Source organism: Folsomia candida, unplaced genomic scaffold, assembly GCF_002217175.1.
Source record: "Folsomia candida strain VU population unplaced genomic scaffold, ASM221717v1 Fcan01_Sc003, whole genome shotgun sequence".
In the NCBI taxonomy this organism is placed as follows: domain Eukaryota; kingdom Metazoa; phylum Arthropoda; class Collembola; order Entomobryomorpha; family Isotomidae; genus Folsomia; species Folsomia candida.
In genome coordinates, this window is record NW_019091195.1 from 13,720,565 (window position 1) to 13,745,046 (window position 24,482).

The 24,482-nt window shown below is 36.7% G+C and overlaps 3 protein-coding genes across 10 annotated transcripts; 2 read left to right on the forward strand and 1 right to left on the reverse strand.

The window, feature by feature from the left end:
* Window positions 1-153: 153 nt before the first annotated feature.
* On the forward strand, window positions 154-7,376 carry LOC110847442 (DNA repair protein RAD50). Of its 2 annotated transcripts, none has more exons than XM_022094386.2 (20): window positions 154-434; window positions 1,412-1,489; window positions 1,558-1,655; window positions 1,727-1,787; window positions 1,867-1,910; window positions 1,990-2,178; window positions 2,247-2,439; window positions 2,512-2,879; window positions 2,962-3,338; window positions 3,430-3,795; window positions 3,867-3,960; window positions 4,042-4,162; window positions 4,267-4,423; window positions 4,515-4,581; window positions 4,668-5,028; window positions 5,113-5,690; window positions 5,842-6,395; window positions 6,497-6,694; window positions 6,955-7,083; window positions 7,179-7,376. In XM_022094386.2, the coding sequence occupies exons 2-20, from the start codon at window positions 1,459-1,461 to the stop codon at window positions 7,216-7,218; spliced, it is 4,026 nt and encodes a 1,341-aa protein (XP_021950078.1). In that variant the 5' UTR covers window positions 154-434; window positions 1,412-1,458; the 3' UTR covers window positions 7,219-7,376. The 2 variants fall into 2 exon arrangements, with proteins under 2 accessions (XP_021950078.1, XP_021950079.1); XM_022094387.2 differs by lacking the exon at window positions 154-434 and adding an exon at window positions 917-1,330.
* Window positions 7,361-23,336, reverse strand: LOC110847441 (protein lap4). Of its 6 annotated transcripts, none has more exons than XM_035849110.1 (34): window positions 22,919-23,311; window positions 21,966-22,535; window positions 21,688-21,805; window positions 21,535-21,613; window positions 21,333-21,422; window positions 21,050-21,245; window positions 20,690-20,954; window positions 20,335-20,533; window positions 18,706-18,875; window positions 18,127-18,359; window positions 18,005-18,034; window positions 17,789-17,887; window positions 17,503-17,679; window positions 17,249-17,425; window positions 16,866-17,129; window positions 16,702-16,782; window positions 16,268-16,613; window positions 16,094-16,164; window positions 15,979-16,005; window positions 15,775-15,885; window positions 15,519-15,701; window positions 15,260-15,415; window positions 15,085-15,165; window positions 14,940-15,004; window positions 14,139-14,829; window positions 12,574-12,721; window positions 11,712-12,035; window positions 11,585-11,638; window positions 9,557-9,900; window positions 9,376-9,468; window positions 9,260-9,283; window positions 9,020-9,181; window positions 8,582-8,869; window positions 7,361-8,108 (listed from the first exon to the last, which is right to left on the reverse strand). In XM_035849110.1, exons 2-34 carry the CDS (start codon window positions 22,143-22,145, stop codon window positions 7,938-7,940), a joined length of 5,697 nt encoding a protein of 1,898 aa, XP_035705003.1. In that variant the 5' UTR covers window positions 22,146-22,535; window positions 22,919-23,311; the 3' UTR covers window positions 7,361-7,937. The 6 variants fall into 6 exon arrangements, with proteins under 6 accessions (XP_035705003.1, XP_035705004.1, XP_035705005.1 ...); XM_035849111.1 differs by having other exon boundaries at window positions 22,849-23,311; XM_035849112.1 differs by having other exon boundaries at window positions 18,127-18,299; window positions 22,919-23,310.
* On the forward strand, window positions 9,898-11,621 carry LOC118434815 (zinc finger protein 525-like). 2 transcript variants are annotated; one of them, XM_035849124.1, is made up of 6 exons: window positions 9,898-10,171; window positions 10,232-10,397; window positions 10,469-10,836; window positions 10,906-11,198; window positions 11,276-11,378; window positions 11,440-11,621. In XM_035849124.1, exons 3-6 carry the CDS (start codon window positions 10,816-10,818, stop codon window positions 11,560-11,562), a joined length of 540 nt encoding a protein of 179 aa, XP_035705017.1. In that variant the 5' UTR covers window positions 9,898-10,171; window positions 10,232-10,397; window positions 10,469-10,815; the 3' UTR covers window positions 11,563-11,621. The 2 variants fall into 2 exon arrangements, 1 of the variants encoding a protein (XP_035705017.1); XR_004834281.1 differs by having other exon boundaries at window positions 10,469-11,198.
* Window positions 23,337-24,482: the final 1,146 nt, after the last annotated feature.

Consider the following 24,482-nt stretch of genomic DNA (forward strand, 5'->3'; position numbering starts at 1 on the left):
GGTAGGGTGGAAAGATACTGCAAAATTGGTGGATGAGCCACTTGCCGTGTTTACTCATGAAATGAGCAACTGTATTATTACATTAAATAAAATGTGGCGTGGACGCGACCAGAAAACGACAATAACAAAAACAAGTAGTAAACGTGTGCATCAGATAATATTACGTAGTACAGAGTCCAGCATTTTGTGGGGTGATTTGATGATAAAAGTCATGTAATTTAGAAGCCGAGGAACAGAGTGCCCCGGATTCGTGGCGGAGTGGAATTGTCATTGTTCTTTCACTACGTTTCTTGCTTGAGTCAAATCTGAACCCTCGTGCGTGAAATTTACCGGTCGGTCACCGAACGATTGTCACGTAGTTTGAGATTTCAAATCGAAATTTCGGGTCAAACTTACCAGTTTAATGAGTTTTCTAGTGTAGAGTTTTGTCTCTTGTAAGTATAATTCATTGCTCTTTGCGGTATGATTCTAGCCTTCTGGACCAATCTTTTTTTCGCGTTTTTTGCGTTTCAGAACATTCTAAGACTAGGGTGTCCCAACTTTGTAAAAAAAATCGCTTTTTCCGCTCACGATTTTTTCGCTCTTTTTGTAAACCGCACTGCGCATGCGATTCCGATCTTTTTTCCGCTTTTTCTGCTCAAAAATAAAATCTACTTTAAGATGATTTTTTCGCTCTTTTTACTACTTTGAGTGAAAAATCAGTCTCTCAGAGACATGTTTAAGGGGACATCGCCCGATTTTGATGCCCTATGGAATATATTGCAATATCAGGTGAGTGTATGAAAAGTGAGAGAGGATTTTATTCCATTGCCCCACCTGCGCCCGCCACACCCCCTGAAAAGCATTGCAACCACTAAAACTACCGCATTCAAACCTTTGCCAAAAATCCTATTTTCATCCCATTTTGGTAATTTTTGGATTTACATGATCTTAGATAGTTGTTTTATCATATCCAACATGAAGCAAATTTAAATTTTAAAAGAAACTCCAAAGTTTCTTGACCACCCATTCTCTGCTCCTGAGTATTCAAGCGATAAAAAATCGGGACAGTCAAGTATTGAGCGAAAAAAGCGGATTTCAGATTTTTTAGCTTTTCGCTTTTTCAGATCTTTTTTACAAACTTGGGAGACCCTACTTATTTCTTCACTGAAAAAACTGAAAAATTTTTTCGTTGAAATTCTACCCTCCGTATTGGGGTATCGTTCTTTTTTAGCGAGCGAAGCGAGCTGGTTAGGTTAAATTTGCGTACCCGTGTGTCCTACAAATTTGCGGAAAGTGTTAGAATGTTCTGAAACGTGCAAAAATGCAATAAAAAAAGGTGGTACAGAAGGTTAGACCTCAACCCTCTTTGCACCTAAAACTTTCTTGTGGAGCTGTAACGAACAGTTCTTTTTGTGGAATAATTTTGTAGGGAGGGATTGGTAAAAGTGGGTCGTCGCCTGCAGCTATCATTCCAAAATGTCGGTCGTAAAGAAAATTTCGATTCAAGGTTAGGCTAAATTACTATATGTTTTATGTTTTAAACTAGTATGTACTAAAAATTTCGATTCAAATTAGGGATTCGAAGTTTCAATCCAAATGACAACAAGGCGCAAATGATTGATTTCCAAACACCATTGACCCTCATTCTTGGAGTAAATGGAAGTGGAAAAACAGTAGGTTGCTCATATGGTTATCACAAAAAATTTGTTAAAAAGTTGAATGACTAGTTGAAAATTATTTTTAGACTATCATTGAGGCATTAAAGTATGCCATTACCAATGCTTTCCCCCCTAACAGCAACAAAGGTATACAATGAAAGAAGATGTTTGAATAGTGTTATATTCGTGTTTTCAGCATGCGTTGATTATAATGTGCATTTATTAGGGAGTTCCTTCGTCAATGATCCTAAGCTTACCAATGGATACGAGGTGAGAAATGTCATATTAGATATATATATAAACAACTTGTTGGCTTCCAGAGGTAATGGTTGGGTACCATGATATGCAGACAATGGGTGCCGTCAAATTGGAAGTGATCGATGGTCGCGGAAATAGGGTGCATACTACTCGTCGAGTAAAAGTTGCAGTGAAGGACAAGTCGGGTAACCTTACAAAGAAAGAATTGGACGCAACCATTAGGATTGTGGATCCAAACGGTGATGAGAAGGAAATTAGCAGTAAATGCGCGGATGTTAAAGTATGTTATATTTTTTTATTGTGCCGTCTTTTGACTAATGAGTAATGAGGCTATTATTTACCTGGCAGACCGAAATGTGTCGCATTATGGGAGTTTCGGAGGCAATCCTGAACAATGTCATCCTTTGCCATCAAGAAGATTCGTGTTGGCCCCTCGACGAGGGAAAGAAAGTAAAAGAAAAATTTGATGCCATTTTCAACACCACAATGTACATCAAGTGCTTGGACCAGCTAGAAAAGCAAAGCAGGGAACTCGGACAACGTATACACAAAAAATACTAAGATATTGTGGTCGGCTGTCCGGTGATACTGTATTAATTCTGGTTTTATTTAGGTGCCAAGACGGAGAACGAGAAGTTGGTATATGTGATTGAAAACCGAGAACTGGCTCGACAAAAAAAGAGTGACTTGAAAAAAAAGCGGACCGAGTTGAAGACGCTGGCGGATGACATTGCTGAGCACGAAAAGGAATTAAAGGAGATGGATGTCAAATTGAAACAACTTCGAGTGTTGGAAACTGAATATATTGAAATCTCAAATCAAGTTTCAGTCACCGAAGGGAAAATGCAAACTCTTCGGAAACAAGTTGTTGAGATAAAGGCCAATATTAAAGAAGAAATCAGTGGAGACATTGCTTCTATTGAACGGGCTCTCTCCGAGTTTAATTCTGAGCAAGAGAATAAAATCTCGCAACAGAAGCAGGTTAGTCCCATCTGCCCACAAATTAGTCCACCCAATAATTAATAATTAATTTAAAATGGAGTTGTTTCTATATATATTTTAGCTACAATATGATGTCAGAGGAAAAGAGGAAGAGCTTCGAAAAATGACTGATGAACAGAAACACTTGTTGATTGAGGAGGGAAAATTTCAGCAAGAAGAAATTGCCAATCAGGAGAGGACGGAGGATATGATTTTTCTTATTTCTGACATTGTAAAACTCGTCAAAAGATTCAGAGAAGGTTCTCAAGATATGTCGTTTTCTTCTAATATGGATTCATGCATTGACATTTGTGATGGTGATCCGTCAACATTGGCGCCAGACGTTGTGATAAAAGCACTTGCTTCCGCCGTCCGGGTCCGAGAGTCAGAGATCACAAAACTGAAGGTAAAATACGACAATGAAGAAAGGGAATTGCAAAAGAATATCGATGAACTCCGGTAAGTCGATCAATGTACAATATTTTACTACATGAGAATAAAAACATTTTTTTACTTTGAAAATATAATTTATTTATTTTTATTGTGTTAGATCGAAAAAGGCGAAAATTGAGACTGAAATTGAAATGAAAAATAAGCAAACTCGAGACAACACTGCATCTATTGACAATATTAGACATCGTCTCAGGGCTATTGAAGGTTCAAATTCTTCTTTAGAGACATTGGAGTATGAGGAGGCCAAGGTCGCACGAGAAATAAGCTCGATTGAAGATTCCGGTACTTTAGATAAGTATGAGTCAGACATTGCCAATTTGTCCAAGGAAATTGACGAACTCGACAAGCAGATCACAGATGCACAAGATGATTTTGATGTCTTGAATAAGGACAAAGGTGTGATGGATCAGATTGAAATTTACAACAACCAGAAGATTCAAAAAAAGAACGAATGTAACAAAATGTATGGCCCTGCTATGTATTGTTTATTTTGGTTACCAAGTAGTTGATAATGTTTTTGTTTTACACATATAGCATGGGACGAATGGAAAATGATTTGATGGTTTTGCTTGGCGAAATTCCAGAGGAAGATTTAGAAGACGCATTTGATAAGAAAAAAGAGTCTGTGGTATGTAGAATTTGCCTTCAGACTACAGTCTTGCAACAATTTGATGCATAATTTTGGAATTTATCATTTTAATACTTGTAGATTAAAGAGTTATATGCAAAGAAAAATGAGCAGAGAGCAGACGAAAAGAAGGCTACGGTTCTGCAAATGGATTTGAAACGAGCCAAGAATGACCTTGATAAGAAGGAAAAACAGCTTGAAGGTCCGTGCTGAGTGAATAGCTAATGTTATAATTCATCAAACAATACACATGAGCTACCGCAAATGGCAGCTGATTTACAATGACGTCAAGTTAAATTTTTACAGGTTACAAGGAAAAAATTGCTGATCTATTAGAAGATGGAGACTATGACGAAGTGTATACGGAAGTGAAAAAGGATTTAGAGACATCTCAAAAAGATAATTACTACGCTGAGGCAGGCATTTATTTGTACAAGAAATATATTCAAAAGTTAAATAGAAGGTTTGTTCCGCATGCACATATTTTCTACACATCCATTTCCCAAGTTTGTAACGGTGGACATATATTAATTATAATTATATGTGTCACGTAGTGATTGCTGTCCACTTTGCAAGCGTGATATTGACACGAAACGCGAAACCCAGGAGTTGATCAAGCAGGTTTGTTTGTTTGTTCGATTGAGTAAGGGTAGTAGTTGACGTTTATTTATTTTTTCTATTTCATCCTTTAAATTTATTATTTACAGATTCAATCAGATGTACAAAAAATGCAGCTAAATGATCCGTCAGAGAAAGCAAAGATTGCAAAGCTACAGGCGAAACAGAATGATTTGCTTGAACTGAAGCCAATTTGGGATGATAGCAAGAAATTGGAAGATGAAATTCCAACTTTACAAGATAAAGTCTCAACCTTGCAAACTCAAATCGATGAGCTATCAGAATCAATGGAGGATTTCAATCTGTTATTCGCCGAACTAGAAAATGCAAAGTCAATATGCGATAACCGTAGTAAAGATGTACATTCATATGAAAGTGCCAAAAATGAGATCAGGCAACGCGAAACGAGTATAGGAAAACTGGAATCCTCTAGAACCACCAAAGCAAAACGTACAGCAACATCATAATTGCAATTTAACTTGATATATTATGATATGCTAGTAGATAATATTTTATATTATTTGTCTTACTCAGAGTTATCGGAAACCATGAATGTATCTAGTTTAAAGACTCGACTGCAGGATTTAAAAAACTCGCTTAAAACAAAGCAGTTGGAAAAAAATGGCAAAGCAAATCTCCTTGATAAAACTCGAACGGAACTAAACAAGTTGAATGTCAAAAAGAATGATGCTAGACAAAAGATATTGAAAATAACATCTGAACTACAAAATCGTGAAGGGTTAGAAAATCAAAAGAAGGAACTCGAAGCTACTAACAAGCAAATTCAAGAAACCAATTCATCATTGAAATTAGAAGTACCTAAAGTTAAGTCGGAAATTACGGAGGCTGAAAAAGTTAAATCAAACTTTGTCGACAACAAAGAGAAGCATCTTCAAACTGCACGATCTGAGAGGGACAGTTTGGAAAAACACAAACTGAAATTAGCTGAAATTACCCGACAAATTGAAGACTTTGAACGAAAAAAAGTACTATTTGTGGATGTTCAGAAACGAGCTGCAGAGTGCAAGCGTAAAGTTGATGAATTGGATTCGCAGAAGGGCGACCTTGTAAAAGATTTGGAGTCTGTGACCAACGCGATTCTAAGCCAAGAGGTAATTTACCTCTATAAGACTATATTAGATAGAATAACCAACGGTTATTATTCTCCATTGATATTTATTACTATTTTAGAAGGTTATATGTAATTAAATGAGTTTTTCTAAATACTTTTGCAACTTTTCTTTTTACATTTAATTCATTCAGTCCAAGAAGAGGAATCTTGAGGACAATTTGAGTTACAAGCTGAAATTAAAGGATATGACCAAACTAAAACTGGAATTGGATAACAAGAAGAAACTGTTGGCATCCACGGAAAATCAAGGAGTGGTTACAGAGAGTCGAAAAATGGCTCAAAAGTCTAGCGAGAAGTTTGGACAAATGAATCGACTCATAGGAAGCAAAAGAGAAATTGAAATTGCCATCAAAGACTTGACCAGAGAGTTGAATAACCGTCCATATGTTAATGCAGAAAAAGAATATATTGAAAAATATGTGAGGAAAACAGTATATGAGAAAGCTCAAAAGGACATCCGGCGATACAAGACGGCACTAGACCAAGCCATCATGATGTTCCATAAACAGCGGATGGAGATGATTAATAAAAGCTTGTGGGAGTATTGGCGAAAAATCTACAAGGGAAACGACATTGACTATATCCAAATTCGCACAGATTCTGCAAGTAGTAAACCAGCAGCAGGTGGGCCTGGGCAGAAAGTTAAAATTGACACTGGAAAAGGCAGGAAAACATACAACTACAGGTACACGCATAAATACATGCGTACATAAATTGTAATATTTATTATGCGAAGGTGTTCAGCTTGTACTTGTACCATTTTAATCTAAATTTTGGTTTTTAAAGGGTTGTAATGGTTCGACGAGGAGCGGAGTTGGATATGCGAGGTCGCTGCAGTGCAGGACAGCGAGTATTGGCTTGCATAATTATACGGATCGCCCTAGCAGATTCTTTTAGTTCTCGTTGTGGCATCATTACATTGGATGAACCCACCACTAATTTAGATCAGAAAAACATAAATTCTTTGGCTGATGCCTTATCAAGGTATTAATAACCATACATAGGGTAAGGAGGGGGAAGGGAACTCTCTGCTTTTTGTGTAATAATCCAAATTAAAGACCAAGGGTGTCGCCGTTTAGAACATTGAAGTTCTTCATTAACGGATGATATTTTTCATCTGGTGGTTCGAGTTTCCTTCCTACTCTTCATTCTAACTCGCACATTGCACCACAAGTTTATAATATATGTGGATAATAACTAGTAGGATATGTTTGTATTGAAATGTTAAAAAAATAATTTTCTAGTTTGGCAGAGAGGATGTCAGCGCACAGAAATTTTCAACTGATTGTCATTACTCACGACCAAGAGTTCACTGATCGACTGTCGGCGATTGATGCTGTTGAAAAGTACTGGAAAGTTAGCCGTGATCAGATGTAAGTATCACGTGTTTTTTCACATTGCTTTGGTATTTAAGTATAATTTATCATCAAATAAATCAATAAGTTCTATCACAACTTTTGGTACACAGGGGCTTCTCTCAAATTACGATGGTGCCAAAACGGGGCTAAAATATTCACACGGAGCCTAGTTAATCCTAAACAGAAAACATTATTATTATCCTTATTGTAATTTTCCACTTGTCAGTATTTTATTCCCTTATATTTTATGCACGCGTTTTGTTTAAAAAAAATAAATGTAAGGATTTTCATATTCCTTGTTTCATGTTTATTGAAAAAATTAACTACTTGCTTTGTAAAAACTCATGATATTGCATGTTTCAAAATGTTTGAACATTGTCATAAAATACCCTTAAAATATAACATTTTTAGTAACACAACAATAAAATAATTCTGCTGATATTGGTTTTGGTCATTTTGCCAAGCTGGGATAAAAATTGTAGAAAGATGATTTTAAATTATTATTTTCTGCAATCCTGGTGCGAATCAGCAAGTTATGCTTATAATAAAATATTGACTCGGAGCACAATAATATCTAAAAATTAAACCATTCATTGGTCTGGTGTATCAAAAAATGTAGAATAGTAGTACGAGTTAAATAGAATTCAAAAACGGAATCTGGAAAGAACATGTTACACTTAATTTCAAAGAGCGAGTCCGATCTGATCCGAAAGTCATTACAATAATACTAGAAATTCTATATAATAATAATAAATATCTTAATAGATGCATGGACTTGATAACTAACTGGGCTACAATTTCATTTTTGCCGAGTGCACATGAAGCACCCCCAGCTTGTGCGTAACAGGTGGTTGATACTGTACAGTTTTTCATTTTTTCTTGGAATTTTTTCGCTTCTTTTTCCGAGCACTTCCAGTAGTGATCCCTGTGCCAGTTGGAAGGGGAAAGCTTGTATTTCCATCATCGGTTGAAGTGGGGCTGGTTGGGCTGAGGGGACCATCAAGTTCTATTGAAATTATTTTCTGTTCGGTAGTCTCCACCTACGAATATCAACAAGTCATTTAATGAGGAGGTATTCCGTTATAAATAACTTGGAAAGCAACCAAGCGTTTGACTCAATCAAAGTAGCAAATTGTGCTGCATACAATAAGTAGTATTGTAATAATGTGCCACTTGTGCTAAGTGATAGTTTTGTCTCTTTATGTGAATACCCGTGAATATAGGCATGTTTCTTTGTGCATCCCTGTGCAACTTCTAAAAAACCCAAACTCTTAAAATTTCATAATCCCAGCAGCATTCAAACTTAAGGGTGTGTGTGTGCGTTGGTGCAACTACATAGATAAGGTTACGACTGTTGCGATGCTTGGAGTTTACTATACTAGAGTGAATGTGTATTAATATATATGTAACCGCAATTATCATAAGTAAATACATGCTGAGGATCTACATACGTGCCTAAATTGTGCAATATACCCCACAACAAAATTCACTGAGGGCTTGCATATAATTCTACCTCGTGTTCAATAATTTTTTCAACAATTTCAACTGTCCGTATCTCTACAGCTCCAGTCTCCTCATTGAGCCACTCCTCAGTTTTTCTAGATATTTTCTCGCCGAGCAAACGCTCTCTCTGCCCAATTATTTTCTTTGGACCAGAAGATCGATGACGAATGAATAGGGATGGGAAACGGACATTTGGTAGTTGGGACTCGGATTGGTTAGAAACCGCTGAAGTTGATGAAGATGAATGGCTATATCGAGTGTTAGTAGTAGACGGTGACCCTAGTTTTGTTGGTTTATTCTAATCCGAAGATGCAAAACAAGGATAACGGAAAACAAATAAACAAAATTAGATACATACATTTAAATTATATGAAATAAACGAAATAAACAAGCTTGAAAGTTATTGTTAATAACAAGAGAACAAAATAAAATAATTTTATAGACTTACAATACTGATATTGTTTTCCTCATCAGGAAATTCTGGATTATCCTCTGAAACATTATCTAATTTCCTCTGTAGAGTCGAACTCTGATTCGCATTCGTAACCGGAGGTGGACTGTCAATTATTTCACTAATCCGGTTCAGTACCATTTGTGCTTGCAAAGCGTCCTGATAATTTTTGGTAGGTCATTGTGTTAAATACGTATTCATTCAATAATTAGAAATTCACTAGTAGTGACACCCTACCTGTTCTAGTGACTTCAATCTAGCCTTTGATTTGACAGAAAAAAATTAGATAAAATTAGTTTGTTTAAAACAATCATTTTTACAAATGTAGTGTTTGTATAGGAATTAAGACCAACCTGTCTCCAAGCTGCCCTTTTCTCAGCTTGCAAAGCTCTTTGTTCCGATGGACTCATATCCGAGGACGTAATCACATCTGAAGGAAATAGGCCCTACAATAATTAACAATGCAATGCAATTTAATGTGATTTTGATTAGACAACTATTTTTTTTTACAAACATATAGAAAATAAATATCACCTCTTGACTCAGCCTTTCTTTCAACCGTCTTTCGGCTTTTGCGGTGCGGACACTGCTGGTGGAAGAAACGGAACTTACACTGGATGCAGAGATGGATCTAACATGTCCAGAAGCTCTTTCTGAAGGGAAGCCACTTTCACCACCGGAAGCAGTTTCAGCACCACTTTGAGATCCCTGTTCCTTCCCTTCTTGTTCTCCTCCTCCTTGTTGATTGCCACCCATCATAAGCTCATCATCGTCACCATACTCTTCCTCCTCTTCTACCACTTGCTCCAATTCACCAGACCTCAAGTATTCGATTTGACTCATTGTTGCTGCTGCTGCTGCGATTTTATTATCCTCCTCTTGTTTCATGCAGGGGAAAGAGAAAGAGAGATTCATTTTCAAGTTTACGCAAACCGGGACAAATTTAGTCTAAATCATTAATAATTGTGGTGTTATCAGTCAATGTTAATATTGTGGTGAAAAAATCGATTAATCAACCAGCTCTGCTAACAATGATTAGTGACAGTGAATTACTACGACAGGAGCCGAAAGTGGGAGCAGATCTTTTTGCCTGGAAAGACGCCACTGATAACATCCAAATGCATGTCATGAAGGAGCAGGATGCTACAAGTAATTTTAATTATTTACAATTCATTCATTCGCCCAACACTAATTAATTGTATTATTTAGAAAAATTGACCCAAATTTACTTCTCCCTTCTCACCGACAAGTACGGTGATGTCAGAGATATGACTGTCAACAAGGGACCTGCGAATGTGTGTCTTGTAGGTAGAACAGAGTTGACCGTGTCTCATTTTACAAGCGACGCTTTGGACCTCGAGGGGTGTAAAGTTAAGTAAGTGAGCAATGGTTCAAATTACAAACAATCATTATAAAAATGTATTTATATAAATGAACTAATTACAGGGAGCTTGAAGAACTATTTGGCTGGAAAGTTGACCCTACCTTGGCATACTCTTTCCACATTTACACTGACAATGATTGGGTTGCTGACCAACTCAAATTCCGCATTAGAAGAAAACTTGGAGTGGTGTGTGCCAAAGCCCCGTACACCTCAGAAGTAGTGTTGGCGAAACATGCTGGGAGTATTGATGATCATTTACGGCAGTTCCTCCACCGTCTTCCCCAAATTAGGGAAGATTATTTCAACAACCCACCTCCTCCTCCTCCAGACAAACTAAAAAACCCGCGGCCACTCCCACCGTCACAAACGAGACGACAATGTGAGCTGTGTGGTTTTGTTTTTGTAAGGGATGAACACCAGCCATATAAAAGTATGCATTTCTTTTCCTTATTTTGCGAAACAATTTTTCTGGTGTTATATACAATATTAATTTGTCTAGACAAGCCACTATTCCGGACCAAACGCATTAACTTGTGATCTCTGCACCTGCAGCTTTGAAACACAAACAAGCAGACAATCTTATCGATCCAAGTACCATCCAGGTGCAGAACCACAAAAGAGGAATAAATACGGTATCCCTGATGTTAGTGAGGAGGACGCTGCTAAATGTGGTGCCATAATGGAGCTTCTCCCAATGGAAGATGGGTCGAAGACGACCACGTATAGGTGCATGTGGGGACGAGAGGGTGGACAAGCGTGTGATAGGAGGAACACCGGATTGGACAATTCTCGGTAATTCACTTGGTATTTTTATAATGCGTATTTCATACGCATTATAGGTGTTATTATTATTATTATTACTATTACAGCGCCCACGCCTGTACCCATTTAGGACTAAAACCCCATACCTGCCCTGCATCTGGATGTAACTATTCCTCTTCATTTTACGGCAGTACCGTCAAGCACTACAAAGTATATGCTCCCCCCATTAGTTATTTAAAGATGTTATTTAAATCATGTATTTTTTTCCTAGAGTCAACATCAAGGAGAAGAAAAACCAGAGGAACAAGATGAGAAAAGTGATGATGAACCCCCAGAGAAAAGGACAAAATCTTCAGCTCCATTACGAAAATTAAATACACGAAAAACTTATTAAGGGACAATGATTAACTGCTTACCTTGTTTCATGCGATCAATTTCATATGGACTCAAAAATGAAAACTGCTTGTTTGCTGTAATAATTGCAACGAGTTGAAAATAATTAGCACCATTTTAACTATCGACTGAAGGGAAAGATTTACTTACAAGACTTTGCAGGAGCTGCCTGATGATGCTGGATTTCTTGTTCAAAAAATTTTGCTCGTGCAGAAACAATGTTACTTCGTGAACCTTGTCCAGTAACAATAGGCCCCGTGGGAGGAGGGGAAGGAGGTTTACTACTTTCTTCTTTGGACTGGACCCCCTCCTCCTGTTCCTCTTCGCTATCTTCTAGCTCTCCTTGAGGAATAATATCATCATTATTGCTCTCAACAGGTTGATCTTCCTTGTGGAACTTGTTATGTGAATCCTCAGTATGGATATAGGTCAAATGAGGCCTGTTCAACATGGGGGACGGAACTCGATGAAATTCTAGGGAAAGTTTATACATTTAATTGTTTTTATGAATAATGTTGAAAATATTCCATATTGCATACATGTAAGCTAAAAATACAATCACTGCCACCACCACCACACTTTCTTATCTTTCTCATAAATTCTACATGGCTCATTCAGAGATAGTAGCTTGTCAATTAAAATGGTGTATTAGATTGTACTTAAATAGTGTTAGAATCTTTGGTACTCAGGAAAGCAAGACATTTCTTGGTCGGTATAAACGACAGTATGCTAGAGTTGACATATTTTTTACATAAAATGGACAAAACACGAAAACACGTTGAAAATTAATGAAAATAGCAAGAAGTAGTAGTTTTATGTATACTATGTTTTTTCGTATTTTGAATGGTTGTATGTATTTTGTGATAAAAATACATCAGAAATGACATTGCCCTAAAGAAAATAAATCCATTATTATTTTGACCGTAATCAACTGGTGTTAATTTATATCTGTCATAATGAATCGATTATAAACTTATCTTGAAAGCGAATTTCATCAAAAATTTAACCTCACCTGGCGAAAACTGGAATACGGATTCCTCAGTATCTGCAGGGTCAAATTCTTCAGTTGGTGCTAATGGAATATGGTGGGGAATTGGACTAATGCTAAAACTCTTGGACGGAGGAAGTTGTTTAATTTTCACTTTGAGCTCCTTTGGTTGCTGAAAATTGTCATAAAGCAAAATCAAATTGGGGTGAAAGTAATGTACTCAAACGAATGAGGGAAATGTTTCCACGTTTGGAAAGTTGATAAAAAAATTCATGCCCAACCAACATCAAAGGCAAATCATTTAGCTTAACAATCGTATAGTCGTATGTGTAGTAATTACTATTGTTATTAATTGCTTATTGACAAACACTCTAAATTGGAATCAAAATCGTTTCAAATTTACTGAGATTGGCTAAAGCATCAATCAAATCAAACTCAATAATATTCAACCTGTACTGAAGTACTGCTGCACGTTATAACCATAAAAAGCAGATTCGTCTTAAATTGTAGAGTCAATTAAATATAAAAACTTAGTAAAACAATGTCATTTAATTTAAATGGTCATGCTGTAGCACCAACAGAAACTGTATGTATTCATATCACACGCTACCACTCAAAGAAAAGCATGCGCCATAAATAGCACAATTAAGTATTTACGATCAATAGGACTATGTAATCACACGACACTAAAGAAAAAATAATTTTACCTGACTTATGACGAGCTTTCATATAATGATAATTGATAAGGTGGCTGCTTTTAGTTATTAGGTATTATTATTACGTGCCTCGTCAATAAAACTCTCAAATTAAATAACTTGAATTATAAAATTTGTAATTGCACCGATTTATTAAAATTGTGTTAATTTAAATAAACAATTACGTGGAGCCATCAAGACACAGATAAAATCTAAAATCTAACTCCGACATTGATAACTTTAAAGAAAATTACAGGGTGCAAAAGTATTCTTATCATCAATTGAAATGCAAAAAAAATGTCAAGATATATTTAACCGAATAAGCTCAAAATTTCTCCATGTTAGAGCATCAGTAAAAGTGCGAGTAGTAAAAACTTGAAATCCTGTCATCATGGAATTAGATATAGATACTATTCTGTCATAAACAGTCCTAAGTAAACGTTGCGGAATGCATTCATTTCCATTCAAGTAGTCACAGAAATGCAATTCGTATCTAATATTAATCGTGAATTAGAAAAATGCTAAAAGATATAGGTATTTATAGATATTTATACCTACGATACAGAGATTCATGATAAGTGAATATACAGCAATTCGTTCGATAAACTAACAAACGTATGGCGGTGGACCTGATTACAGTTTCATGTGAGTGATGTGGCAAAGAATCTTTCCGGTTGGTCCCTAAACGGCTGAATAGATTGTCACCTTGAGGAAAACAATAATAACCAATAGTAGGAGCATGTTTTCAAGAATGTAAACTTTGTAAATGGAGGAGAGAATTTAAATATGAAATACAGTTTTGTAGGAATAACTAATATATTGGCTAACATAGGACAACTCTACTTGGACCAGTTTGAATAAAAATAATAATCCGAGCAAACTAGATACACTTACCTCTTCGGGAGAAAGCCGCCCACTGCCATAACTGCCCAGACTTGTTCTAGGCGTGGGAACTGGAGGTGGGTTATTGGGATCTGCTGCCCCACTACTACTATTACTAGTGTTGTGCTGCAAATTTAAATTCATTGGGGGAATCATTTTTCGCTTTTCTTGATCCGCTCCGTTGAAAATGGGGTTTCTCGCTTCTACTCCCACTCCATGAATCAAGTCCCCATTGGACTTTCTGAGCTCATCGTTCGATTCGTCATCAATAAATTCCACATCATCCGAGGAACCGGCATGAAGGTCATTTAAATTGGCATAGGTTGGTGGGTGATGAGGAGTTCTAGGTTTGGGTTCTAGATGTTCCGAAGAACCCAATTGATTTTCATTGTCTGCAGTGAAAAACTTTTTCGAACCGCCAAGACCAGGAGAAGTTTTCGAGTGACCAGACATAACTATTGTAGTTTTCTTCATGTCATGGACGGGGCCTGGACTCCCAGGAACAACGACAGATTTTTCCTTTGGAGGTGTTGGAGATGAAGGGACCACCAATTGCTCCGCAGCTTTTACAACCTCCATAACTTTGTCTACAGATTGTTTTGCACTTGGCTCAGCCTCATTCGAGTACTGAGAAATAGCCGCAGCTGCTTCTTCGCTGTTTGATAGAATTTCAACAATTTTGTCTGGGAGTTTTCCTTCACTCCTTTAAATAAAATTGTATCAGAGGTTAAATGGTTGCATGCTGTGTGCATGCAAGCAATGCACAAGATTCAAACGGGTGTATGTATATATGTATAATAATATTTTTTTTACCTTAGTTGTTCCACTTCCTTTGGATCGTATCCGTTTGCTAACAGCATTTCTATATCACTTCTAACCTGTCAATTTAAACCAACCTATTACAAGCTAATCAATACTAACCTAATACTATTATTCTATATTTTAATTGTTAGTATACCATTCTAAATACGTTGACAGCGTCGTTGTGTGTAATATTCAAGAGGGGATTTCCGTTGACACATAATATTCGCATTCCAACCTAGCCAATGAAAAATGTGTCATGTAAATCTGATTATTAAAATTTACAATAGACTAAATTAAGCTCATAATGGGAAGTGCCCCATGACACTTACTCTTGATAGAGCATTTCGGTGAACAGCTCCGTTTGGTAAAATTTTTGATATGAAAATGCCAGTGTCATCCTTGTTCAATGGATTTCCAGGGTTGTCGGTCCCGCCTTTAATATGCATCCCAAGAGGTTCTTTTTCATCTCGATTGAACTCTATCGGCTAGGTTTGAAAAACCAAATATTTAGTTAATAATTTGCGTCGATGGAAAAACTAAAATAATACAAAGAAATGAAGCGAGTGATGGGTAGCGACGGTTTCATACCATAAATCCAGGAGGAGGCCCATGTTTCCTAACTCTAAGGTCCACCTTGTTACCAGCTTGAAGCAAGAAAATGGCAATTTTATTTTTATCCGTAGGGTCCACCATTTGTCCGTTAATTTCTAAAATTCGGTGACCAATTTTTAATCCGGCACGAGCTGCAGGACCATCTTTTGTGACGTAGACCTATTCCCATGATAAAACAACAGTTTACGAATTTAACACTCTTACGGTATTTTAATACTACTTGTCAACTTACGACATAAACCCCCGGCTGATTAGGAAATGAGAAGGGGAAACATGCCTCTTCCGACCCAGAGATGATTTTCACTCCCAATGATTCCTCCGACGTTTTTTCAATATAAATCATCTATAGATAGATAATTTTTTGTATCAAGTATATTGTTTAATACTAGGCCAAAACCAAAACATTCAAATAATTAATTGTTAAAGGGGTGCTCACATCTGTCGTAACGGGGGCCATGACTGGCTGAAAGATTAAATTAATAGAAATCAGACAGTTAAAAATATTCAACTACTAAATGATATTAATGAATACCTTCTGTGGAATAACTTACCTCATTGTGGGTAACACGTGTAAAGACAGTTTCTGTCAACGTGCTTTTAGTAATTACTTCAGTTACAGTACCTGTGTCCAATTTATGATAATTATTACGCATATTTTTTTTTGCTTGTGTCTCATTGTTACGTTCAACGAGATATTCAAAAATTCAAATGCATTAAAAGGGTACCGAGGTCTGTTGGTGCTGGTGGAAAAATATCTGGCACACGAGAAGATACAGTGTCGGGTTGTTTTATTGTAACGGTGACCACGGCAGAAGGGTTTTTCACTTCGGACGGAATCATTGCATCAAAATTGGGCATTGCTTTGTAAGGTTTCGGACAAGGAAAAACTAGGTTTGGCGAAGGCGAAGGGGATGGATTTGAATTTGGGAAGTCGTCATTATTGGAAGCTGTAGTAGCAGTAGTACCGTTCCAAGACACACTCCTCGGCTCCCCAAGTTCCGCTCCTTGTGGTCCCGGATAATTTCCTCCTAAAACTTTTCTCTCTACCACAAACACTATTCGGTTACCAGCCTAGAAGCAAGGAAATAACATCTCTCTTTGACCCGAAATACTTGAGTGATTCTGTTAATATTCACATTGTTATATAGAAATATATTACTTTACGAATAGTGTCCACGGCAGTACGATGTTCAATGTTTGTGAAATCGATCCCATTTATTTGTGTGACGCGGTCACCCGCCTGTAAATTAGAGAGTCATTTTTCAAAATATACGTTAATAAGGACAATACATGACAATAAGCACTCAAATTAAGCAAGGTCACCTTTAGCCCGGCCCCATCAGCTAATCCTCCAGGTACTACTTTCGACACAAAGATTGATTGGTCATTATCCACAAATGGTGACGAGCCCAAACCTCCAGCAATATTTAAACCGAAAGGCTGCCCCCCTTCACGATTAAGAACCAACTCAAGTTCTACAGTAGTAGGTCGTTTCATACTGTTCGAGTCTATGGAATCTTCCGTTTCAAAAGGAGAGTTGATTGGTTCATCGTTTTGCATGCGTTTTGGGGGTGATGGTGATGGTACCTATTATTTTAAATAAACCATACTCTATTATTGTGTATATTTCATAGTTTTGTGATTATATATATGTATGAGATCCAAAAGACAAAAGTAAAATGAATGATTGCTATTGTGTCATCCACCTTTTGTAATATCGCTTGAAGAGCTTCAGCATCCGCATCTGCCGGATTAATACGTTTATTTTTTAAGTGATGAGGAGTATCTCTTCTTTGAAGTCGAAGATTGAGTCTCTCTTCTCCAGGTTCGTCATCATCGTCTGGTTCTTCTTGTTCCACGATGAATTCAACATGTTTCTCGTCCTACAAACATATTGAAATCAATTACACTGCAACTTTCAACGCACAAGGATGCCGACTAATGAATTATTTATATATACCCCAGTTAAGCCTTGGTCATCCGTTTCAGTATCGTCTTGTTCACTGGAGTCTGTTCGGTTTTCCTCTATTTTCGCTTTTTCAACTTCATGGGCTTGTTTATGACCATGCAATTGGCTATATGGTTCATTGACGTCAATCTTTTGGCGTTCTGGTCTAAATGGTCCCTTTGAGTTTTCCTGAGTATAAATTATGCGGGTTAGTAATTTTCAAGACAAAGAGATTGCATACCAGGAGGAGCAAGTCCTCTCTTATAATATGTAGTTATATGTCGTTTTTTTACTGTACATTTTCATCTGAAGCAACAAACACTTTATCCACCGTCTTTGATTTTGGCTTTGATCCGCCAAACCATTTTTGAAACTTTGCCTTCAAGTCCCTCGGATGCTTAAAACAAAGAAAATCATTAGGGCACTGGCGATATCACAATTGCCGCCTAGACTATTGTGTCCCGGCTGTAATTGATGGCACGTGCTTAGGAAACTTGCATCTAAAAATACGTACCGGTGTGTTGTGACGTACGAATCCAGTTGACTATTGCCACAAGAAAGACGCCATTTTAGTTACTTAGTTGTTTGTAGATACATGCATAAATAATCTGAAAGGCTGCATCCCTTTCTACTTACCTCCGACTCTGCCCCATTCACGCTTGACTCATCATCCGAACCGTCATCAAACTTCACAGTCGTGTTCCTGGCCGTAATGTCAACATCTGTGGGTGAAAGTTTAGGAAGACCAACGGCATTTCTCATTACTCCATTGGCTGTGGAGGGCAGACCATCTTCTGTTAAAAAGTAGTCTAATCCTGAATTCAAATCTAGATCTCCAGATGCTCGATACAGACTATTAAGCGACAGTGCTGTTGCGTACACATATGCCCAGGAAGAAAATATCCCAATGAACCAAGGATGAATGACCGGAAATGGAACAAAAATTATAATTACATTTATCTAGCAATAAATTAAAACTACAGCAATCTGCTACTTTGTGCAAACATACATTCTACACATAAAGTATAAAGTATACTAATTTTAACAACTAATTGAGCTACTACCAAAGCATATATATATATATTGCATTTAATTGCATATATTGCCATATATATATATAGCAAAAACTCTCATAAACGCCACCAAAATAATTTAGCAAACATACAAACGCAAATTTTACGATAAATAGTACATAGATTTTAAATAGGGTCTTACGTGGATTCAGAGGTTCTGCTCCAATTTGCGGTAGCAGATAGCATGTCAATATTGGTTCATTAAATACATAATCCACATTGAAGTTCGGCATTGCTTGGCTTTGGTTTTCACTCAGCCAAACGGCTTTCAACAACGGAAGAGAAGCAATTGTGAACGGGAGGTTTTGCAATCTACAGTTCATACAAACATCATGATAAAAATTAGTTGTTTGAAAAGACATTAGTTTTGTCCAACATTTTCATCCGGCTTATAAAGTTACAAAACATGCTGAGTAGCGCATAGTGCAAAGAGTAAAGAAATTGAGATTTTCAGTAAATAAAACCTTTTTTGGCGTTGTCTAAATTTTATGCATGCATTAAAACCTACAGTGCAAACTTATCAGTAGAGCTTAGCTTAGTAGAGTCAGAGATTTTTCAAAACTCAGTGAGGCTTCGTCTCTAATCAATATTTTACGAAAGCGGCATCGTTATTGTGGACAAATTTTCTCGTATATCTAGATACAAAATTTAAGCTTTTTCCAACCAATTAAAAAACTACCACAGCTCTCCTGGTTGGGTTCCTCTGGCGAAAATATTATTGAGTTTGATTTGGCTTCATATAAGGTATGAGGTACACCTGCACCCCCATGCTAAGTTTTACGTTTCTATGATCATTTATGTACATATATCATCTGGTGCTATTACTATTTAGTACACACACCATTTAAATGACCCCACTGATTAACCACAGGACGGATTATACCCATCTTCCAATTCATCTAATGCCTTGTCGAGATACGCATTTTAAAACTAACAAAGTACTTTTGTTTTTTCATACAGTCCTCGACGTCACCGTTGAAATTTACAATGCTATTAGTAATGAGAGTGATGACGTAGAGGGCCCTATAAATAGTAAAAAAAGCAAGCGTAAATTGATCAAAATCGGTTCGGTAATTCGTCTGCTGGCGTGTCTCTAACAGATATGCATACGACGGGGTGACAAATATGTAACCGATATTTATGTAACGGCATATACTAGTAAGCCTTGATTCGGACTAAAAACAGGGAAGGAAGAAAGGAAAGAAAAGGTTGTTGAATCCAAGCGAGTATTACCATGCATGAGATGAGATTATTTATTATGTGTGCTGGGTTACGATTATATGGAGTTGTCGCAGGATAATTTTGTTGATTTTATGCAACCTCACTAACCTCAGGTGTATATATGCAGAATGAAATGATGAAAATATTAATCATGCACTCAAGCCAACACAACAACTATCTACAGAGCGCAGTACATTTGCTCATTGCAGTGCACGCTAGCATGAATCCACTTGATGCGTTGTTGGTTGTAAATAATTGTGTAATCATCAACCCGTGTCATCCGGCCTGTGTAGTGAGACCGGAATTCATTCACATTGAACTCGACAAGCATAGATTCATTTATTGTCGTGGTTATGAATTAAACAAAGAGAAGAACCGGAAATAGTTATATGTATGTAACCCCCCTCATTCATCTTCTGTCTGTCTATCTCTGCACATTTTTATGTATATTGTGTGCATGTAGTAAATTGGTTAATGCGACAAAAATGAAACTAGGAAAGTAAAAAGTAATATAAAATAAAATATACATATAAACTCCATTAGTACGTACCTATTGCCACTAACGTCGATGACCATGAGCTTAACGCAAGAACCAACTTCATCTGGGAGGCGTTCTAGCAGGTTCATTCGAAGAGATAAAACTCCAAGTTCTCCTAAATTTGCAACTTTTTCTGTAACAGTTGTTATTCTATTGCAGTCCATGTTAAGAATTTTAAGATTTTCCAGTCTCCCGATCCAATCTCCCAGTTCTAAAAAAGATTAGTAATCAATCATGGAAATATAAATTGACAGTGAAAGTTTTTGCTGTCAAAAATGCATGTGTCAAAATGGATTAAAACTTTTTTATATTGTGTCATATTGAACAGTTGTGCATATGTAATGAAAAACTTATTATAATAACTTACCATCTAATAGATTTTCTCGTAGAAATAATTCTTGTAATTTTGTACATAACGCAAGGTTAGGGTGCACCTTGTTCAGTTTATTTTGTTCCAACTTTAACACTACTAAACTTGATAAACTTCCTACGGTTTGTGGCAATCTGTCAATATTATTTTGTGAGGCGATAAAATCTGTCAAATTTCTAAGATTCCCGATCTCATCTGGAAGTTCATCTAGTTGGTTTTCGCTAACATCGAAGCACACGAGTTTCTCCAAATGTCCAATTTCCTATAAATTATTCACACATAAAATTTATTATATGCAATAAAATGACATGAACTATGACAAACTAGCTAACTTTTTTGTAAATTTATACTACTTACCTTAGGCAGGCGAAATAATAAATTATGATCCAACCAAAGTTCAGTTAATTTGGTCAACTGGCCGATAAACGCAGGCAAGTCTGATAACTCATTGTCGCCTAAATCTAATCTCTCAAGATTTCTTAAGTTCTCGAAACTTTGAGGTAAACTCCGTAAAGCATTTTCTCTCAGCTCTACGCTTATTAAAGATGAACAACTGTAAATAAACATTCGTATTGCAGTGAATTTGTAATGACTAACTACGTCAAATATAAAGTTGTGAACTGAAATGTGAACAAATTACTTTCCGAATGCATCGGGGAGTTCAGTCAGAGCTGTATCATTTAACGTAAGGATCGTTAATGATTTGAGGTCGCAAAATGAAGCTGGTAGGCTGTAAAATGAAAATAAAATATAGCGATATCATGATATCAAGGGCATAATAATATGCGGTTTGACATAGTATGTGGCAACACTAGGACATGTAAATACATAAACAAACCTACCTTGTAATAGGATTGCTGCTTAAGTCTAGTTGCCTTAAACGCGTTAAACTTCTAATGGATGTTGGAATAATTTGAATTTCTAATAAGATTAAAATATAATTGTTTAAACAGTATGAATTCAATTAAGAACCGCAGATGTTATTTAATATGTACCATTTCTTGATACATCAAGTTCGGCGAGATTGGCGAGGTTGCCCAAGTTTTGTGGCAATTCTTTTATCTCATTATCACTCAGGCACAGCTTTCTCAGCCTTGTTAAATTCATTAATTGCTGCAAATAATAAGAATGTACATTATTTATCCCAATCAAATTACATCTGCTGTTTTTGTAGAATAGATAATTGTCAGAATAATACAATTCAAATAACTCATATAATTAACCTTTGTAATTATTTCAAATCTCTGTGTGTAAGTCTTAAATTTCTGCTTACCTTGGGCAGTTCTCTAATATGATTTGCATCGAGCAACAATTCCTCCAGCGTTCTAGAATACCTAAAGGTTTCATCCGGAATGGTTGCGAGCGACTGATGTCGCTTGTCGACGAATTCGACATGTTGATTACAAGAACGAAACGGAACACAAGACATCCCTTTGGCCGTCCACTTTCGCATGACCCAGGGGTAAAAACAAACGGAGTCTAACTTTCACCCGACTTTCTCTAATGTCTATAGATATATATAGTTTTCACACGGTGACACTTTCCATTTTGATTACATCGTTACAAAAACAGACCGGCACGTAGTGAGTAATAATATAATGACCATGCAAAAGTAATCTCCAGTCTTCTTTGCTTGGGGAATTTCTTCTTCTTAAAATGACGATACTTGGATTTCAATATCAAATATCGTAAAAGTTGTTACACAAACTGACGAGGGAGACGTATACAGCAACATCACATTTGGATTTTCATATACTTGGAATAAACTTATTTGTTTAGACTACTTGGTATTGTAGTTTGTTGAATCGATTGGATCGAAAAGGCAGCAGAATCAATAGTAAACCTGAAACAATAGAATCAAATATAAAACACAATTCAGTTGAGTACAGTAGTAGTAGTAATGCTAGCTGCAAAATTTACAAGAACTTTAGTACGTGAAACTTATCAACATATTATTCATTATTGCCTGCAACATATCAATCCTGATGATAAAGTCTAAAATTATTTCAAAATCTCAAAACAGATACAAAAATGTATGTATACAATAATAAATCTAATTTTGATATGGAATCGCCCAACTCAACTCGGGGAAAATTATAGTTGATTGATAGTATTTAAGTACTCGTTGGATGTAAATATGTACTTGTATGACTCACCAATTGAAATCAATTGAACGTTTAACCCATCGCTAACCTAATAATAATGCTAGCAACACTAATCTCTTACTTGTTTTAAGAACGAGGAGGATGATAATGTATTAAAATTCGGTCCGAGCAGTAGTGTGAAATATGTATTGTATATTTGTGTATGTACTATTATATAAAGCTGTATTATTATTATGATTATTATTGGTTGTGGTTCTTGGAGAGGGACGACGAGCCCAACCCAATGATGATTTTGGTTTTTAGTGACAACAATTGCGGAATGTTGGGTAGTTGACGTGTTAAATGGTTGGACGAGGAGAGAGAGAGATCAAACAAACAATAATAACAGTAGTCTACTTAGCAGTGCCTACTATATGCTCGTGATTTTGTGATGAGAACTGAGAACCGTGGACGTCGTTCGTCCTGTTATAATAAAAGTTCGTTCGTAATAATAACGTGACGATGGGAAAGGAATGCAGCAGGCTGTATTTTAAGGATATTGTCATCTATGGATTCTCTCCCTGAAAGCCAACATTGCAACACACGGACACGAGTTCCGTTGGCTGTAGACTGGTCCCTCTCTCTCAACCCTTTCCTCACTCCATCACTAGCACCACGGATAGAGGAGGACACCAACCAACTCATGTATCCGAAACTTTGCATTACAATTTTATTGCACAGGAATATCAGCCTGAAAGGTTCATGCTGGTTTACAATAATGCATCGTTTCAAAACCGCTTAGTGAGAGTAATTTATCTCAAATTAGCCTGGATTATGGAAACGAGCATATTAATGAACATAGTATCGAGTATTAATGGAATGGGCGATAATGACACTTTTTGTTTCAAGGTATAATAGGAAAAATTATATGTAAAATTATCAAGAGCGAGCAAATGGGAAGTTGAGACATAAATCTCAATTTTTTCACTTTCCCCTAGAGATGTGCAGGGCCGGCATTTTTCATTGCCCGCCCTACCCTATACCCTACTTGGCCCTGCCCTGCCCTACCCTACCCAATAGGGTAGGGTAAAATTGAAACCCGGGCCTGCCCTACCCTAGAAAAATAAAGCCCGCCCTAGCCCTACCCTAGATTTTCTTTATCAATAAAAACCCTACCCTACCCTATAGGGCTTTGGGCCCAGGCCCTATTCATAATTGTTTATGTAAATCGTTTAAAGCAACTAATAATATTAATATATTATTAGTTCGCAATTATGATGATTAAAAAAAAATTATGACACTAAAACTTCAAAAATGGTCTAGTAATTTTGTAAATCAAAGTTAATTTCGTTAACGTTTCCACCGGACAAAAATGAAGTTCTTGGCTCTCGTACTCGTGTGGTTGAACAATTCTTATATCTATGGAATGTGACGCAAGAAATTTAAGTCTTTTTGCAACTTTCCAAATTTTGTGTCCCCACACCAGTAACAAATGTCAACATGGAGTAGTCAATCTCCATAGTATAAACAATTTTAAGTACTTGTAACACAAGTGAATTAATACAGCAGAAAGATGACAAGATTGTCCCGCGTCTCATTTCTAATCGCCTGCTCGATGGTTGACTGCGTTATAGTAAAACGGAAAAGCCCTACCCTGCCCTACATCATATTGGTGAACATACAAAAAACGCCCGGCCCTATACCCT

Excerpts from the sequence above, each read along its gene's own strand:
- LOC118434815 (XM_035849124.1), top strand. The coding sequence starts at position 10,816 with ATGAACACCAGCCATATAAAA. Across the intron at positions 10,837-10,905 it reads TGAACACCAGCCATATAAAA|ACAAGCCACTATTCCGGACC; the intron begins GTATGCATTTCT and ends TAATTTGTCTAG. Across the intron at positions 11,199-11,275 it reads ACCGGATTGGACAATTCTCG|CGCCCACGCCTGTACCCATT; the intron begins GTAATTCACTTG and ends TTACTATTACAG.
- LOC110847442 (XM_022094386.2), top strand. The coding sequence starts at position 1,459 with ATGTCGGTCGTAAAGAAAATTTCGATTCAAG. Across the intron at positions 1,490-1,557 it reads AAAGAAAATTTCGATTCAAG|GGATTCGAAGTTTCAATCCA; the intron begins GTTAGGCTAAAT and ends GATTCAAATTAG. Across the intron at positions 3,796-3,866 it reads AAGAACGAATGTAACAAAAT|CATGGGACGAATGGAAAATG; the intron begins GTATGGCCCTGC and ends TTACACATATAG.
- LOC110847441 (XM_035849110.1), bottom strand. The coding sequence starts at position 22,145 with ATGCGAAAGTGGACGGCCAAAGGGATGTCTTGTGTTCCGTTTCGTTCT. Across the intron at positions 16,783-16,865 it reads CTGATGGGGCCGGGCTAAAG|GCGGGTGACCGCGTCACACA; the intron begins GTGACCTTGCTT and ends TCTAATTTACAG. Across the intron at positions 9,901-11,584 it reads AATTGATCGCATGAAACAAG|AGGAGGATAATAAAATCGCA; the intron begins GTAAGCAGTTAA and ends GCATGAAACAAG.